The sequence below is a fragment of the Mustela nigripes genome, chromosome 5, assembly GCF_022355385.1.
Source record: "Mustela nigripes isolate SB6536 chromosome 5, MUSNIG.SB6536, whole genome shotgun sequence".
In the NCBI taxonomy this organism is placed as follows: Eukaryota; Metazoa; Chordata; class Mammalia; order Carnivora; family Mustelidae; genus Mustela; species Mustela nigripes.
The window spans coordinates 3,379,032-3,391,301 of NC_081561.1; the positions used below are offsets into that span (position 1 = coordinate 3,379,032).

General features: G+C 39.1%; 1 protein-coding gene across 1 annotated transcript in view; it reads left to right on the top strand.

Moving 5' to 3' along the window:
• The window catches only part of RIPK1 (receptor interacting serine/threonine kinase 1), a 37,546-nt gene that overhangs the window by 14,343 nt on the left and 10,933 nt on the right, over positions 1-12,270 (top strand). Inside the window, exon 7 of the mRNA XM_059401492.1 lies at positions 5,560-5,636. Within this exon, the coding sequence (XP_059257475.1) occupies positions 5,560-5,636 (77 nt within the window). The remainder of the gene's footprint in view (positions 1-5,559; positions 5,637-12,270) is intronic.

The following is a 12,270-nucleotide window of genomic DNA, read 5'->3' on the forward strand; positions in this document are numbered from 1 at the left end:
TTATCAAGTTTATATATGTAAAGTTGTTTGTAGTAGCTCTCATTATTGTTTAGATATCTGCAGTGTTTGTAGTGATATCCCCTGTTTCATTCCTGATACTGGTTATGTATGTCTTCTGTTTTCTTTTGTTAGTCTTCCTGTTGATCTTTTTAAATAACCAGCTTTTTGTTTCATTGATTTCCCCTATTGTTTTTGTTTTCCATTTCATAGATTCCTGTTCTTCATCATTTCCTTTCTTCTACTTTTTGTTTGTTTTGTTCCTCTTTTTATAGGTTCTTAAGGTTGGAACTTAGATTACTGATTTTGATTTGAGACCTTTTCTCTTTTCTAATGTGTGTCTAATGTCCTTCTCAGCACTGCTTTAGTTATGTCCTGCAAATTTTGATATATTGTTATTTTCATTTACTTCATTGCATTTTTAAATTTTCCTTGAGACTTTCCCTTAGATCTATGCATTATTTAGAAGTATGTTGTTTAGTTTCCAGGAGTTTGGAGATATTCTTGTTATCTTTCTGTTACTGATTTCTGGCTTAAATTCATTTTAGTCAGAGAATATGTTCTATGTGTTTAACATCTCAAATTTATTGAGGTTTATTTTTTGGCCCAGAATATGGTGTATCTTGGGATATGTTCTGTGGACACTTGAAAGGAATGGATTATTCTGCTGTCTTTGGGTAGAGTGTCCTGTAAATCTAGATTAGATCCTATTGATGATGTTGTTGAGTTCTTTTATGCCTTGGCTGATTTTCTCTCTAGTTCTTTGAATTACTGAGAAAGAGATATTCAAGTCTACAACTATAATTGTGAATTTGTCTATTTCTGCTTTTAGTTTTATCATCTTTTGCTTTATAGATTTTTCCATCTCTGTTGTTTGGTGCATATATATTTAGGATTGCTGTGTTTTGATGGAGTGATCCTTTTATCATTATATAAATGTCCCTTTTGTATCCAGCAATGATCTTTGTTCTGAAGTCTACTTTTTTGGATATTAATATAGCCACCCTTCTTTCCTTTTATTAATATTTATTTATCTTTCCCCATCTTTTTACTTTCAATTGTGTATAATCATGTGAAGTGAGTTTCTTGTGACAGCATGTACTTGGGTCATGTTTCCTTAATCTGTTCTGTCAATGTCTGTCTTTTGATTGGTGTTTTTAGACCATATTAATTTAGTGTAATTTTAATATGTTAGAGCTCACATTTGCCATTTTATTTTGATTTTTATTTGTTCTTTGTTTCTCATTTCTCTGTTTTCTTTTTGTTGCCTTCCTATGCATTCTTGAACGTATTTAGAAACCCATCTGAATTTATCAATAGTATAGTATTTTTTTTTCTTTCTTTTCTTTTTTTTTTTAGAAAGAGAACATGCATGTATGAGCAGGGAAGGGGCAGAGGGAGAGAATATTTTTTTAAAGATTTTATTTATTTATTTGACAGACAGAGATCACAACCAGGCAGAGAGGCAGGCAGAGAGAGAGGAGGAAGCAGGCTCCCTGCTGAGCAGAGAGCCCCATGCAGGGCTCCATCCCAGGACTCTGAGATCATGACCTGAGCCGAAGGCAGCAGCTTAACCCACTGAGCCACCCAGGCACCCCGAGGGAGAGAATTTTAAGCAGGCTTCATGCCCCAGCACAGAGCCCAATGCGGGGCTCTATCTTACAACCCTGGGATCATGACCTGAGCTGAAATCAGGAGTCAAACACTTAACTTACTGGATAGTTTTTCCAATGGATACTCTAGGTGTTAACATTGTCTGTACATAATTTATCACAGTATATCGATGTTATTTTACCAGTTTGAGTGGAGTATAAAAACTTTACTTCCTTTATTTTCCTTTACCTTCCTCTGTATAAAATTGCCTTAAATATTTACTCTACATATATTTAGAATACATTGACATTGTTACAGTTTTGCTTCAACTGTCAGTGATAGGTGGTGGGTATTATGGAGGGCATGTATTGCATGGAGCACTGTGTGTGGTGCATAAACAATGAATTCTGTTACACTGAAAAGAAATTTTAAAAAAACGCAGTCCTTAAATTAAAACAACAACAACAACAACTCAAAAAGAGAAAGAAAGCCTATTGCATTTACCCATATTTTTGATTACTGTGTTTTGGGGTGTTTTTTATAGTACTACTTCTGACACTAAATGTGTCACAACTAGAATTCAATTAAATCTTGACATTAACCACCTGGAGTTATTATTAGACTCCACAGGTTTAAGGGCTTAGCCCAGCTGTAAGATTGTCTCCACTTTAGACACCAGGTGCAGATAGTATGCCCAGGTTACCCACACTTCTGCTCCACAAAATACAAATTTGAGAGTCCTCATAAAACCGTCTTAAGGTTCAATAATTCACTAGAACTCACAGAACTCAGGAAAGCATTTTATTTACATTTACTGGGGTATTATAAAGGATACAACTCAGGAACAGCCAAAGGAAGAGATTCATTAAGTTATTGGTGGTGGGATTGGTGTGCCACATAGCTCCCATGCCACTTTCCCAACAGTGTACTCAACGTAGTCACTACTGGAAGCTCTCCAAACCCCATTTTTTAGAGGTTTTCATGGAGGCCTCACTAGGTAGGCAATATTAATTAAATCACTGGTCATTGGTGACTGAACTAAATCTCTAGTCCCTCTCCTCTCCCTGGAGGTCAAAGAGCGGTACTGAAAGCTCCAATCTTATAATCATAACTAGGTGTTTCTGGTAACAAGCTCCCATCCTGAAGCTATCTAGCCTATCTACCTCATCCCTCTAGCCAGGAGCTGTCTCATTAACATAGAAAAGACATTCTTACTGCTTAGGGGATCCCAGGGATTTTGAGAGCTCCCTGCCATGAATCAGCTGAAGCTGGGAGAAAGAACAGATATTTATTTTTTAATTACACCACATGTGTTCTTTCTTCCTCCCTGATGTTCCAAGGTATCATTTTTTATCATTTCCTTCTTGTTTAGGAAGTTCCCTTAGCCATTCTTTTTTTTTTTTTTAAAGATTTTATTTATTTATTTGACAGACAGAGATCACAAGCAGGCAGAGAGGCAGGCAGAGAGAGAGAGAGGAGGAAGCAGGCTCCCTGCTGAGCAGAGAGCCCGATGCGGGACTCGATCCCAGGACCCTGAGATCATGACCTGAGCCGAAGGCAGAGGCTTAACCCTCTGAGCCACCCAGGCGCCCTCCCTTAGCCATTCTTTTAGGGTATGTCTGCTAGGGACAAATTATCATAGTTTTTCTTCATTTGAGAATGTCTCGAGCTTACTTTCATTTCTATAGGATTTTTTTGCTGGGTATAGGATTCTGGGTTGACAGTTCCTTTCTTTTAGGACTTAATAAATACTGCGCCACATACTCTGGCCTCCATGGTTTTAGTTAAGAAATCCCTTTTTTTGTCTGGGTGCTTTCACAACTTATTCTTTATCTTTCAGAGGTTTAATTATTATTGGTCTTGGTATGAATTTGTTTGGGTTTATTCTGTTTGAGTTTTGTTTTGATTTTTTAATCTATAGGTGTATGTCTCTTCCTAAATTTGAGAAGCTTTCAGCCATTATCTCTTAGAGTACTTTTTTCAGTCTTTATCGTTTCTGAGATAGGGATAACAAAAATGCTAGATCTTATGTTATAGTTTCACTTGTCCCTGAGGCTCTCTACACTTTTTTTCCCACAGTTTATTTTCTTTCTCTTGATCAGGTTGGTTTATTTCTTTCATTCTGTTTTTCAGCTGACTGATTGTCCTTTTCCCCTTTATTCTGCTGTTGAACTCATCCATTTTGGTTTACTATATTTTTCAGTTCAAAAATCTCATTGAACTTTCTTTTATATCTTGTTTCTTTCTTAAGACTTCCTATTTTTTTTAAGATTATTTATTTGATAGAGAGAGAGAAAGAGAGAGAGAGCATAAGAAGGGGAATGGTGGGCAGAAGGAGAGGCAGGCTCCCTGCTGAGCAGGAAGCCCAATGGGGGACTTGATCCCAGGGTTCTGAGGTCATGACTTGAGCCGAAGGCAACCACTTAACTGACTGAGCCACCTAGGTGTCCCTCTTTTTTCATTTGTTTTAAGCTTATTTGTAATTGCTTATTGAAGCATTTGTATCGTGGCTGTTTAAAAAGTTTTAAACAGTGAATTTTACTATCTCTGGTATCTTGGCATTGGGATCTATTGATTGTCTTTTTACCTTCAGTTTTAGATCTTCCTTGTCCTTAGTGTGATGAGTGATTTTTCTTTTGAAACTTGTACATTTTCATACAATGTTAGGAAATTCTGGATCTTCTTCAAGCTTTCTCTTTTACCTGGCCATTTCTGACATGGCTTTGGCAATGGAAGGCGCTGCCACCCTGTTTGACAGGTAGAAGTCCAGGTTTTCTACTGAGCCCTGTTGACACCTGAGTTGGGGCGGGGGCTCTTTATTTGTACTGGTCAGGGCGGAAGTTCCAGGGGAGTCCACCTGGTCTCTACGGACACTGCAGTGGATGTGAAAGTTGTGACTCCCTGTGGGGCCTCTCCTGACACTTCTCCATTAGAATGGGTGGGAGTGCCTTATTACTGCAAAGTAAGGTTTTGAGTCCAGTTTACGCTCATAGTCCATTGATACCGTGGAGTGGAGGGGCTCGTTACCATCTGGCAGGAAGGGTAGCCCTGGTTTCCCATTTGGCCTTCTCTGACATCACCCTGGGGGGGTATTGGAGTATCCTGTTACTGTTGCATGAGGTTGGAAGTCTTAGGTCTCCTTACTTGGCCTTTGCTGGTGAGTTAAGAGTGGAGCCACAGTGTTTTCTGTGATATTTGGCTGGAGAATGGTTATTGACTAAAGGTCTTCTGTCTTCCTAGGCTACCCCTTGCTTTGTCCTTTGGCTAGAAAGAGCAGGTTTTTGTTAGGGGTTTTTTGTTTGTTTGTTTGTTTGTTTTGTTTTGTTTTTATTGTTTTGTTGTCAGCTTCCTTGTCTGGGATCTTAGAGGCAAAAAGAAATCCTGGTGAAGTCATCACCATGTCTTTCCGATCCCAAAGTCCCTAGTTGGTTTGCTCTTTCCTTTCCTCCTTTCAGACTCTTTTTAATGTTTGTTTTCATGTGTGATATCAAGGGGGTTCTTGTGCTTAGAGGGAGAAATGAGGAAAAGTATGTCTACTCCATCTTCCTGAAAGTGGAAGTTGCCTTTTTCTTTTAAGACTAGCAGCTTTTAAGTCTTTATATCAAATCCCTATACTAAGTATTCTGTCCTATAATAATTCTGATTCCAGAGAGAGAGAAACAAACAGTCTGTCCACCCCTGTTGACTTGGAGAGGAATTTATATTAGATAGGATTTTGTGTTACAGCTGCAGAAACATGCTATTAGGCAGCATCTCCTGGTTTCCAGTGTTATTTTGTCCCTCCTTCTGTACCCCTAGTTATTAGGCTTATTAGTCTCTTCATGTAAGTTAGTGATCTGGCATTAAAATTTTGTTTTACTGCTCTGTCCACAGATTAAGGTAAGTAATTCAAAGATAATAGATTACTAATATTTAAATTTTACTTTAGAAAATACCTAAGAAGTTTAAAGTACTATTTTTTTAACACAGGCCTTGAAGAAAAATTTAGGCCTTTTTATGTAGATCAATTAGAAGAAAATGTAGAAGACGATGTGACAAGTTTAAAGGTAGGTAACCTAGCAGGTACTCAATGCATTAACAACATATTAAAGCATATATATTATCAATCTTGAAAATCAAAGCAATATAATTTGTTACCAAGCTTTGAGGTAAGCGAGCTTGATAACCACGTGTAACAAAATTAGCAATTTTATACAGAAATCATCAAGTTGGCATATTGGACCCATTCACTGGAATAGAATTAAAAGTACCATAGGTGGATTGGTCATTTTGAGGAATTCTTGAATGACAGAAAGCCAACAGAATTATATTTGCTGAGTCATAGAACAGAAAAAGAAAATGCTAACCCGGGAGGAGTCAAGATGGCGGAGAAGTAGCAGGCTGAGACTACTTCAGCTAGCAGGAGATCAGCTAGATAGCTTATCTAAAGATTGCAAACACCTGCAAATCCATCGGCAGATCTAAGAGAAGAAGAACAGCAATTCTGGAAACAGAAAAACAACCACTTTCTGAAAGGTAGGACTGGAGGAAAAGTAAATCCAAAGCGACGGGAAGATAGACCCCGGGGGAAGGGGCCGGCTCCCGGCAAGCGGCGGAGCAACGGAGCACAAAATCAGGACTTTTAAAAGTCTGTTCCGCTGAGGGACATTGCTCCAGAGGCTAAACTGGGGCGAAGCCCACGCGGGGTCAGCGTGGCCTCAGGTCCCGCAGGGTCACAGAAGGATCGGGGGTGTCTGAGTGTCACAGAGCTTGCGGGTATTGAAACGGGAAAGCCAGCTACAGAGACAGAGCCGACAGTAAGCTCACAGCTCGGGGTTACCTTGAACCGGTTGCAGGCTCGGTGAGCTTGGAGCGCGGCCGGAGGTCAGGCAGACGGGAGTAGCTGGGCACTGTTCTCTGAGGGCGCACTGAGGAGTGGGGCCCCAGGCTCTCGGCTCCTCCGGGCCAGAGACCAGGAGGCCGCCATCTGTAGTCCCGTCCTCCGGAACTCTACAGAAAGCGCTCAGGGAACAAAAGCTCCTGAAAGCAAACCGGAGCGGATTACTCAGCCCGGCCCCTGGTAAGGGCGGTGCAATTCCGCCTGGGGCAAAGACACTTGAGAATCACTACATCAGGCCCCTCCCCCAGAAGATCAACAATAAATCCAGCCAAGACCAAGTTCACCTACCAAGGAGTGAGGTTTCAATACCAAGGAGAGCAGCAGAATTCCAGAGGAGGAGAAAGCAAAGCATGGAACTCATGGCTTTCTCCCTGTGATTATTTTAGTCTTGCAGTTAATTTAATTTTTTCTTTTTCATTTTTTTTCTCTTTTTCTGCTAAAATTTTTTTAACTTTTACCCTTTTCTTTTTAAACGTTTTTTAACTAGTTTATCTAATATATATATTTTTCTTTTTTATATTTTTCTTTATTCATTTTCTTTTTTTAATTCTTTTCTTTTCTTTTTTTTTTCTTTTTCTTGTTTTTCGTTCTTTCTTTTTGAACCTCTTTTTATCCCCTTTCTCCCCCCTCACGATTTGGGATCTCTTCTGATTTGGTTAAAGCATATTTTCCTGGGGTTGTTGCCACCCTTTTAGTATTTTACTTGCTCCTTCATATACTCTTATCTGGACAAAATGACAAGAAGGAAAAATTCACCACAAAAAAAAGAACAAGAGGCAGTACCGAAGTACCAATACAGACATTGGTAATATGTCAGATCTAGAGTTCCGAATGACAATTCTCAAGGTTCTAGCTGGGCTCGAAAAAGGCATGGAAGATATTAGAGAAACCCTTTCGGGAGATATAAAAGCCCTTTCTGGAGAAATAAAAGAACTAAAATCTAACCAAGTTGAAATCAAAAAAGCTATTATTGAGGTGCAATAAAAAATGGAGGCTCTCACTGCTAGGATAAATGAGGCAGAAGAAAGAATTAGTGATATAGAAGACAAAATGACAGAGAATAAAGAAGCTGAGCAAAAGAGGTACAAAGCTACTGGAACACGAGGGGAGAATTCGAGAGATAAGTGACACCATAAGACGAAACAACATTAGAATAATTGGGATTCCAGAAGAAGAAGAAAGAGAGAGGGGAGCAGAAGGTATACTGGAGAGAATTATTGGGGAGAATTTCCCCAATATGGCAAAGGGAACGAGCATCAAAATTCAGGAGGTTCAGAGAACGCCCCTCAAAATCAATAAGAATAGGCCCACACCCCGTCACCTCATAGTAAAATTTACAAGTCTTAGTGACAAAGAGAAAAAACTGAAAGCACCCCGGGAAAAGAAGTCTGTAACATACAATGCTAAAAATATTAGATCGGCAGCTGACTTATCCACAGAGACCTGGCAGGCCAGAAAGAGCTGGCATGATATTTTCAGAGCACTAAACGAGAAAAACATGCAGCCAAGAATACTATATCCAGCTAGGCTATCATTGAAAATAGAAGGAGAGATTAAAAGCTTCCAGGACAAACAAAAACTGAAAGAATTTGCAAACGCCAAACCAGCTCTACAAGAAATATTGAAAGGGGTTCTCTAAACAAAGAGAGAGCCTACAAGTGGTAGATCAGTAAGGAACAGAGACAATATACAGTAATAGTCACCTTACAGGCAATACAATGGCACTAAATTCATATCTCTCAATAGTTACCCTGAATGTTCCTGGGCTAAATGCCCCAATCAAAAGACACAGGGTATCAGAATGGATAAAAAAACAAAACCCATCTATATGTTGCCTCCAAGAAACTCATTTTAAGCCCGAAGACACCTCCAGATTTAAAGTGAGGGGGTGGAAAAGAATTTACCATGCTAATGGACATCAGAAGAAAGCAGGAGTGTCAATCCTTATATCAGATCTATTAGATTTTAAGCCAAAGACTATAATAAGAGATGAGGAAGGACACTATATCATACTCAAAGGATCTGTCCAACAAGAAGATTTAACAATTTTAAATATCTATGCCCCCAACGTGGGAGAAGCCAACTATATAAACAAATTAGTAACAAAATCAAAGAAACACATCAAGAATAATACAATAATAGTAGGGGACTTTAACACCCCCCTCACTGAAATGGACAGATCATCCAAGCAAAAGATCCACAAGGAAATAAAGGCCTTAAACGACACACTGGACCAGATGGACATCACAGATATAGTCAGAACATTTCATCCCAAAGCAACAAAATACAAATTATTCTCTAGTGCACATGGAACATTCTCCAGAATAGATCACATCCTCGGTCCTAAATCAGGACTCAACCGGTATCAAAAGATTGGGGTCATTCCCTGCATATTTTCAGACCACAATGCTCTGAAGCTAGAACTCAACCACAAGAGGAAGTTTGGAAAGAACCCAAATACATGGAGAAATCCTTCTAAAGAATGAATGGGTCAACCGGGAAATTAAAGAAGAATTGAAAAAAATCATGGAAACAAATGATAATGAAAATACAACAGTTCAAAATCTGTAGGACACAACAAAGGCATTCCTGAGAGGAAAATATATAGCGGTACAAGCCTTTCTCAAGAAACAAGAAAGGTCTCAGGTACACAACCTAACCCTACACCTAAAGGAGATGGAGAAGGAACAAGAAAGAAACCCTAAGCCCAGCAGGAGAAGAGAAATCATAAAGATCAGAGCAGAAATCAATGAAATAGAAACCAAAAAAAGAATAGAGCAAATCAACGAAACTAGGAGCTGGTTCTTTGAAAGAATTAATAAAATTGATAAACCCCTGGCCAGACTTATCAAAAAGAAAAGAGAAAGGACCCAAATAAATAAAATTATGAATGAAAGAGGAGAGATCACAACTAACATCAAAGAAATACAAAGTATTATAAGAACATACTATGAGCAACTCTACGCCAACAAATTTGACAATCTGGAAGAAATGGATGCATTCCTAGAAACATATAAACTACCACAACTGAACCAGGAAGAAATAGAAAGCCTGAACAGACCCATAACCAGTAAGGAGATTGAAACAGTCATTAAAACTCTCCAAACAAACAAAAGTCCAGGGCCAGATGGCTTCCCGGGGGAATTCTACCAAAATTTTAAAAAAGAACTAATCCCTATTCTCCTGAAACTGTTCCAAAAAATAGAAATGGAAGGAAAACTTCCAAACTCATTTTATGAGGCCAGCATCACCTTGATCCCAAAACCAGACAAGGATCCCATCAAAAAAGAGAGCTATAGACCAATATCCTTGATGAACACAGATGCGAAAATTCTCACCAAAATACTAGCCAATAGGATCCAACAGTACATTAAAAGGATTATTCACCACGACCAAGTGGGATTTATTCCAGGGCTGCAAGGTTGGTTCAACATCCACAAATCAGTTAAAGTGATACAACACATCAGTAAAAGAAAGAATAAGAACCATATGATACTCTCAATAGATACTGAAAAAGCATTTGACAAAGTACAGCATCCCTTCCTGATCAAAACTCTTCAAAGTGTAGGGATAGAGGACACATACCTCAATATCATCAAAGCCATTTATGAAAAACCAACCACAAATATCATTCTCAATGGAGAAAAACTGAAAGCTTTTCCGCTAAGGTCAGGAACACGGCAGGGATGTCCATTATCACCACTGCTATCCTACATAGTACTAGAAGTCCTAGCCTCAGCAATCAGACAACAAAAGGAAATTAAAGGCATCCAAATCGGCAAAGAAGTCAAATTATCACTCTTCACAGATGATATGATACTATATGTGGAAAACCCAAAAGACTCCACTCCAAAACTGCTAGAACTTGTACAGGAATTCAGTAAAGTGTCAGGATATAAAATCAATGCACAGAAATCAGTTGCATTTCCCTACACCAACAACAAGACAGAAGAAAGAGAAATTAAGGAGTCAATCCCATTTACAATTGCACCCAAAACCATAAGATACCTAGGAATAAACCTAACCAAAGAGGCACAGAATCTTTATTCAGAAAACTATAAAGTACTCATGAAAGAAATTGAGGAAGACACAAAGAAATGGAGAAATGTTCCATGCCCCTGGATTGGAAGAATAAATATTGTGAAAATGTCTATGCTACCTAAAGCAATCTACACATTTATTGCAATTCCTATCAAAGTACCATCCATCTTTTTCAAAGAAATGGAACAAATAATTCTAAAATTTATATGGAACCAGAAAAGACCTCGAATAGCCAAAGGGATATTGAAAAAGAAAGCCGAAGTTGGTGGCATCACAATTCCAGACTTCAAGCTCTATTACAAAGCTGTCATCATCAAGACAGCATGGTACTGGCATAAAATCAGACACATAGATCAATGGAACAGAATAGAGAGCCCAGAAATAGACCCTCAACTCTACAGTCAACTAATCTTCGACAAAGCAGGAAAGAATGTCCAATGGAAAAAAGACAGCCTCTTCAATAAATGGTGTTGGGAAAACTGGACAGCCACATGCAGAAAAATGAAATTGGACCATTTCCTTACACCACACATGAAAATAGACTCAAAATGGATGAAGGACCTCAATGTGCGAAAGGAATCCATCAAAATCCTTGAGGAGAACACAGGCAGCAACCTCTTGGACCTCAGCTGCAGCAACATCTTCCTAGGAACATCGCCAAAGGCAAGGGAAGCAAGGGCAAAAGTGAACTATTGGGATTTCATCAAGATCAAAAGCTTTTGCACAGCAAAGGAAACAGTTAACAAAATCAAAAGACAACTGACAGAATGGGAGAAGATATTTGCAAATGACATATCAGATAAAGGACTAGTGTCCAAAATCTATAAAGAACTTAGCAAACTCAACACCCAAAGAACAAATAATCCAATCAAGAAATGGGCAGAGGACAGGAAGAGACATTTCTGCAAAGAAGACATCCAGATGGCCAACAGACACATGAAAAAGTGCTCCATATCACTCGGCATCAGGGAAATACAAATCAAAACCACAATGGATATCACCTCACACCAGTCAGAATGGCTAAAATCAACAAGTCAGGAAATGACAGATGCTGGCGAGGATGCGGAGAAAGGGGAACCCTCCTACACTGTTGGTGGGAATGCAAGCTGGTACAACCACTCTGGAAAACAGGATGGAGGTTCCTCAAAATGTTGAAAATAGAACTGCCCTATGACCCAGCAATTGCACTACTGGGTATTTATCCTAAAGATACAAACGTAGTGATATGAAGGGGCACGTGCACTCGAATGTTTATAGCAGCAATGTCCACAATAGCCAAACTATGGAAAGAACCTAGATGTCCATCAACAGATGAATGGATCAAGAAGATGTGGTATATATACACAATGGAATACTATGCAGCCATCAAAAGAAATGAAATCTTGCCATTTGCGACAACATTTATGGAACTAGAGCGTATCATGCTTAGCGAAATAAGTCAGGCAGAGAAAGACAACAATCATATGATCTCCCTGATACGAGGAAGTGGTGATGGAACATGGGGGCTTAAGTGGGTAGGAGAAGAGTCAATGAAACAAGATGGGATCGGGAGGGAGACAAACCATAAATGACTCTTAATCTCACAAAACAAACTGAGGGTTGCTGGGGGGAGAGGGGTTGGGAGAAGGGGGGTGGGGTTATGGACATTGAGGAGGGTATATGCTTTGGTGAGTGCTATGAAGTGTGTAAACCTGGCGATTCACAGACCTGTACCCCTGGGGATAAAAATATATGTTTATAAAATATAAAAAATTTAAAAA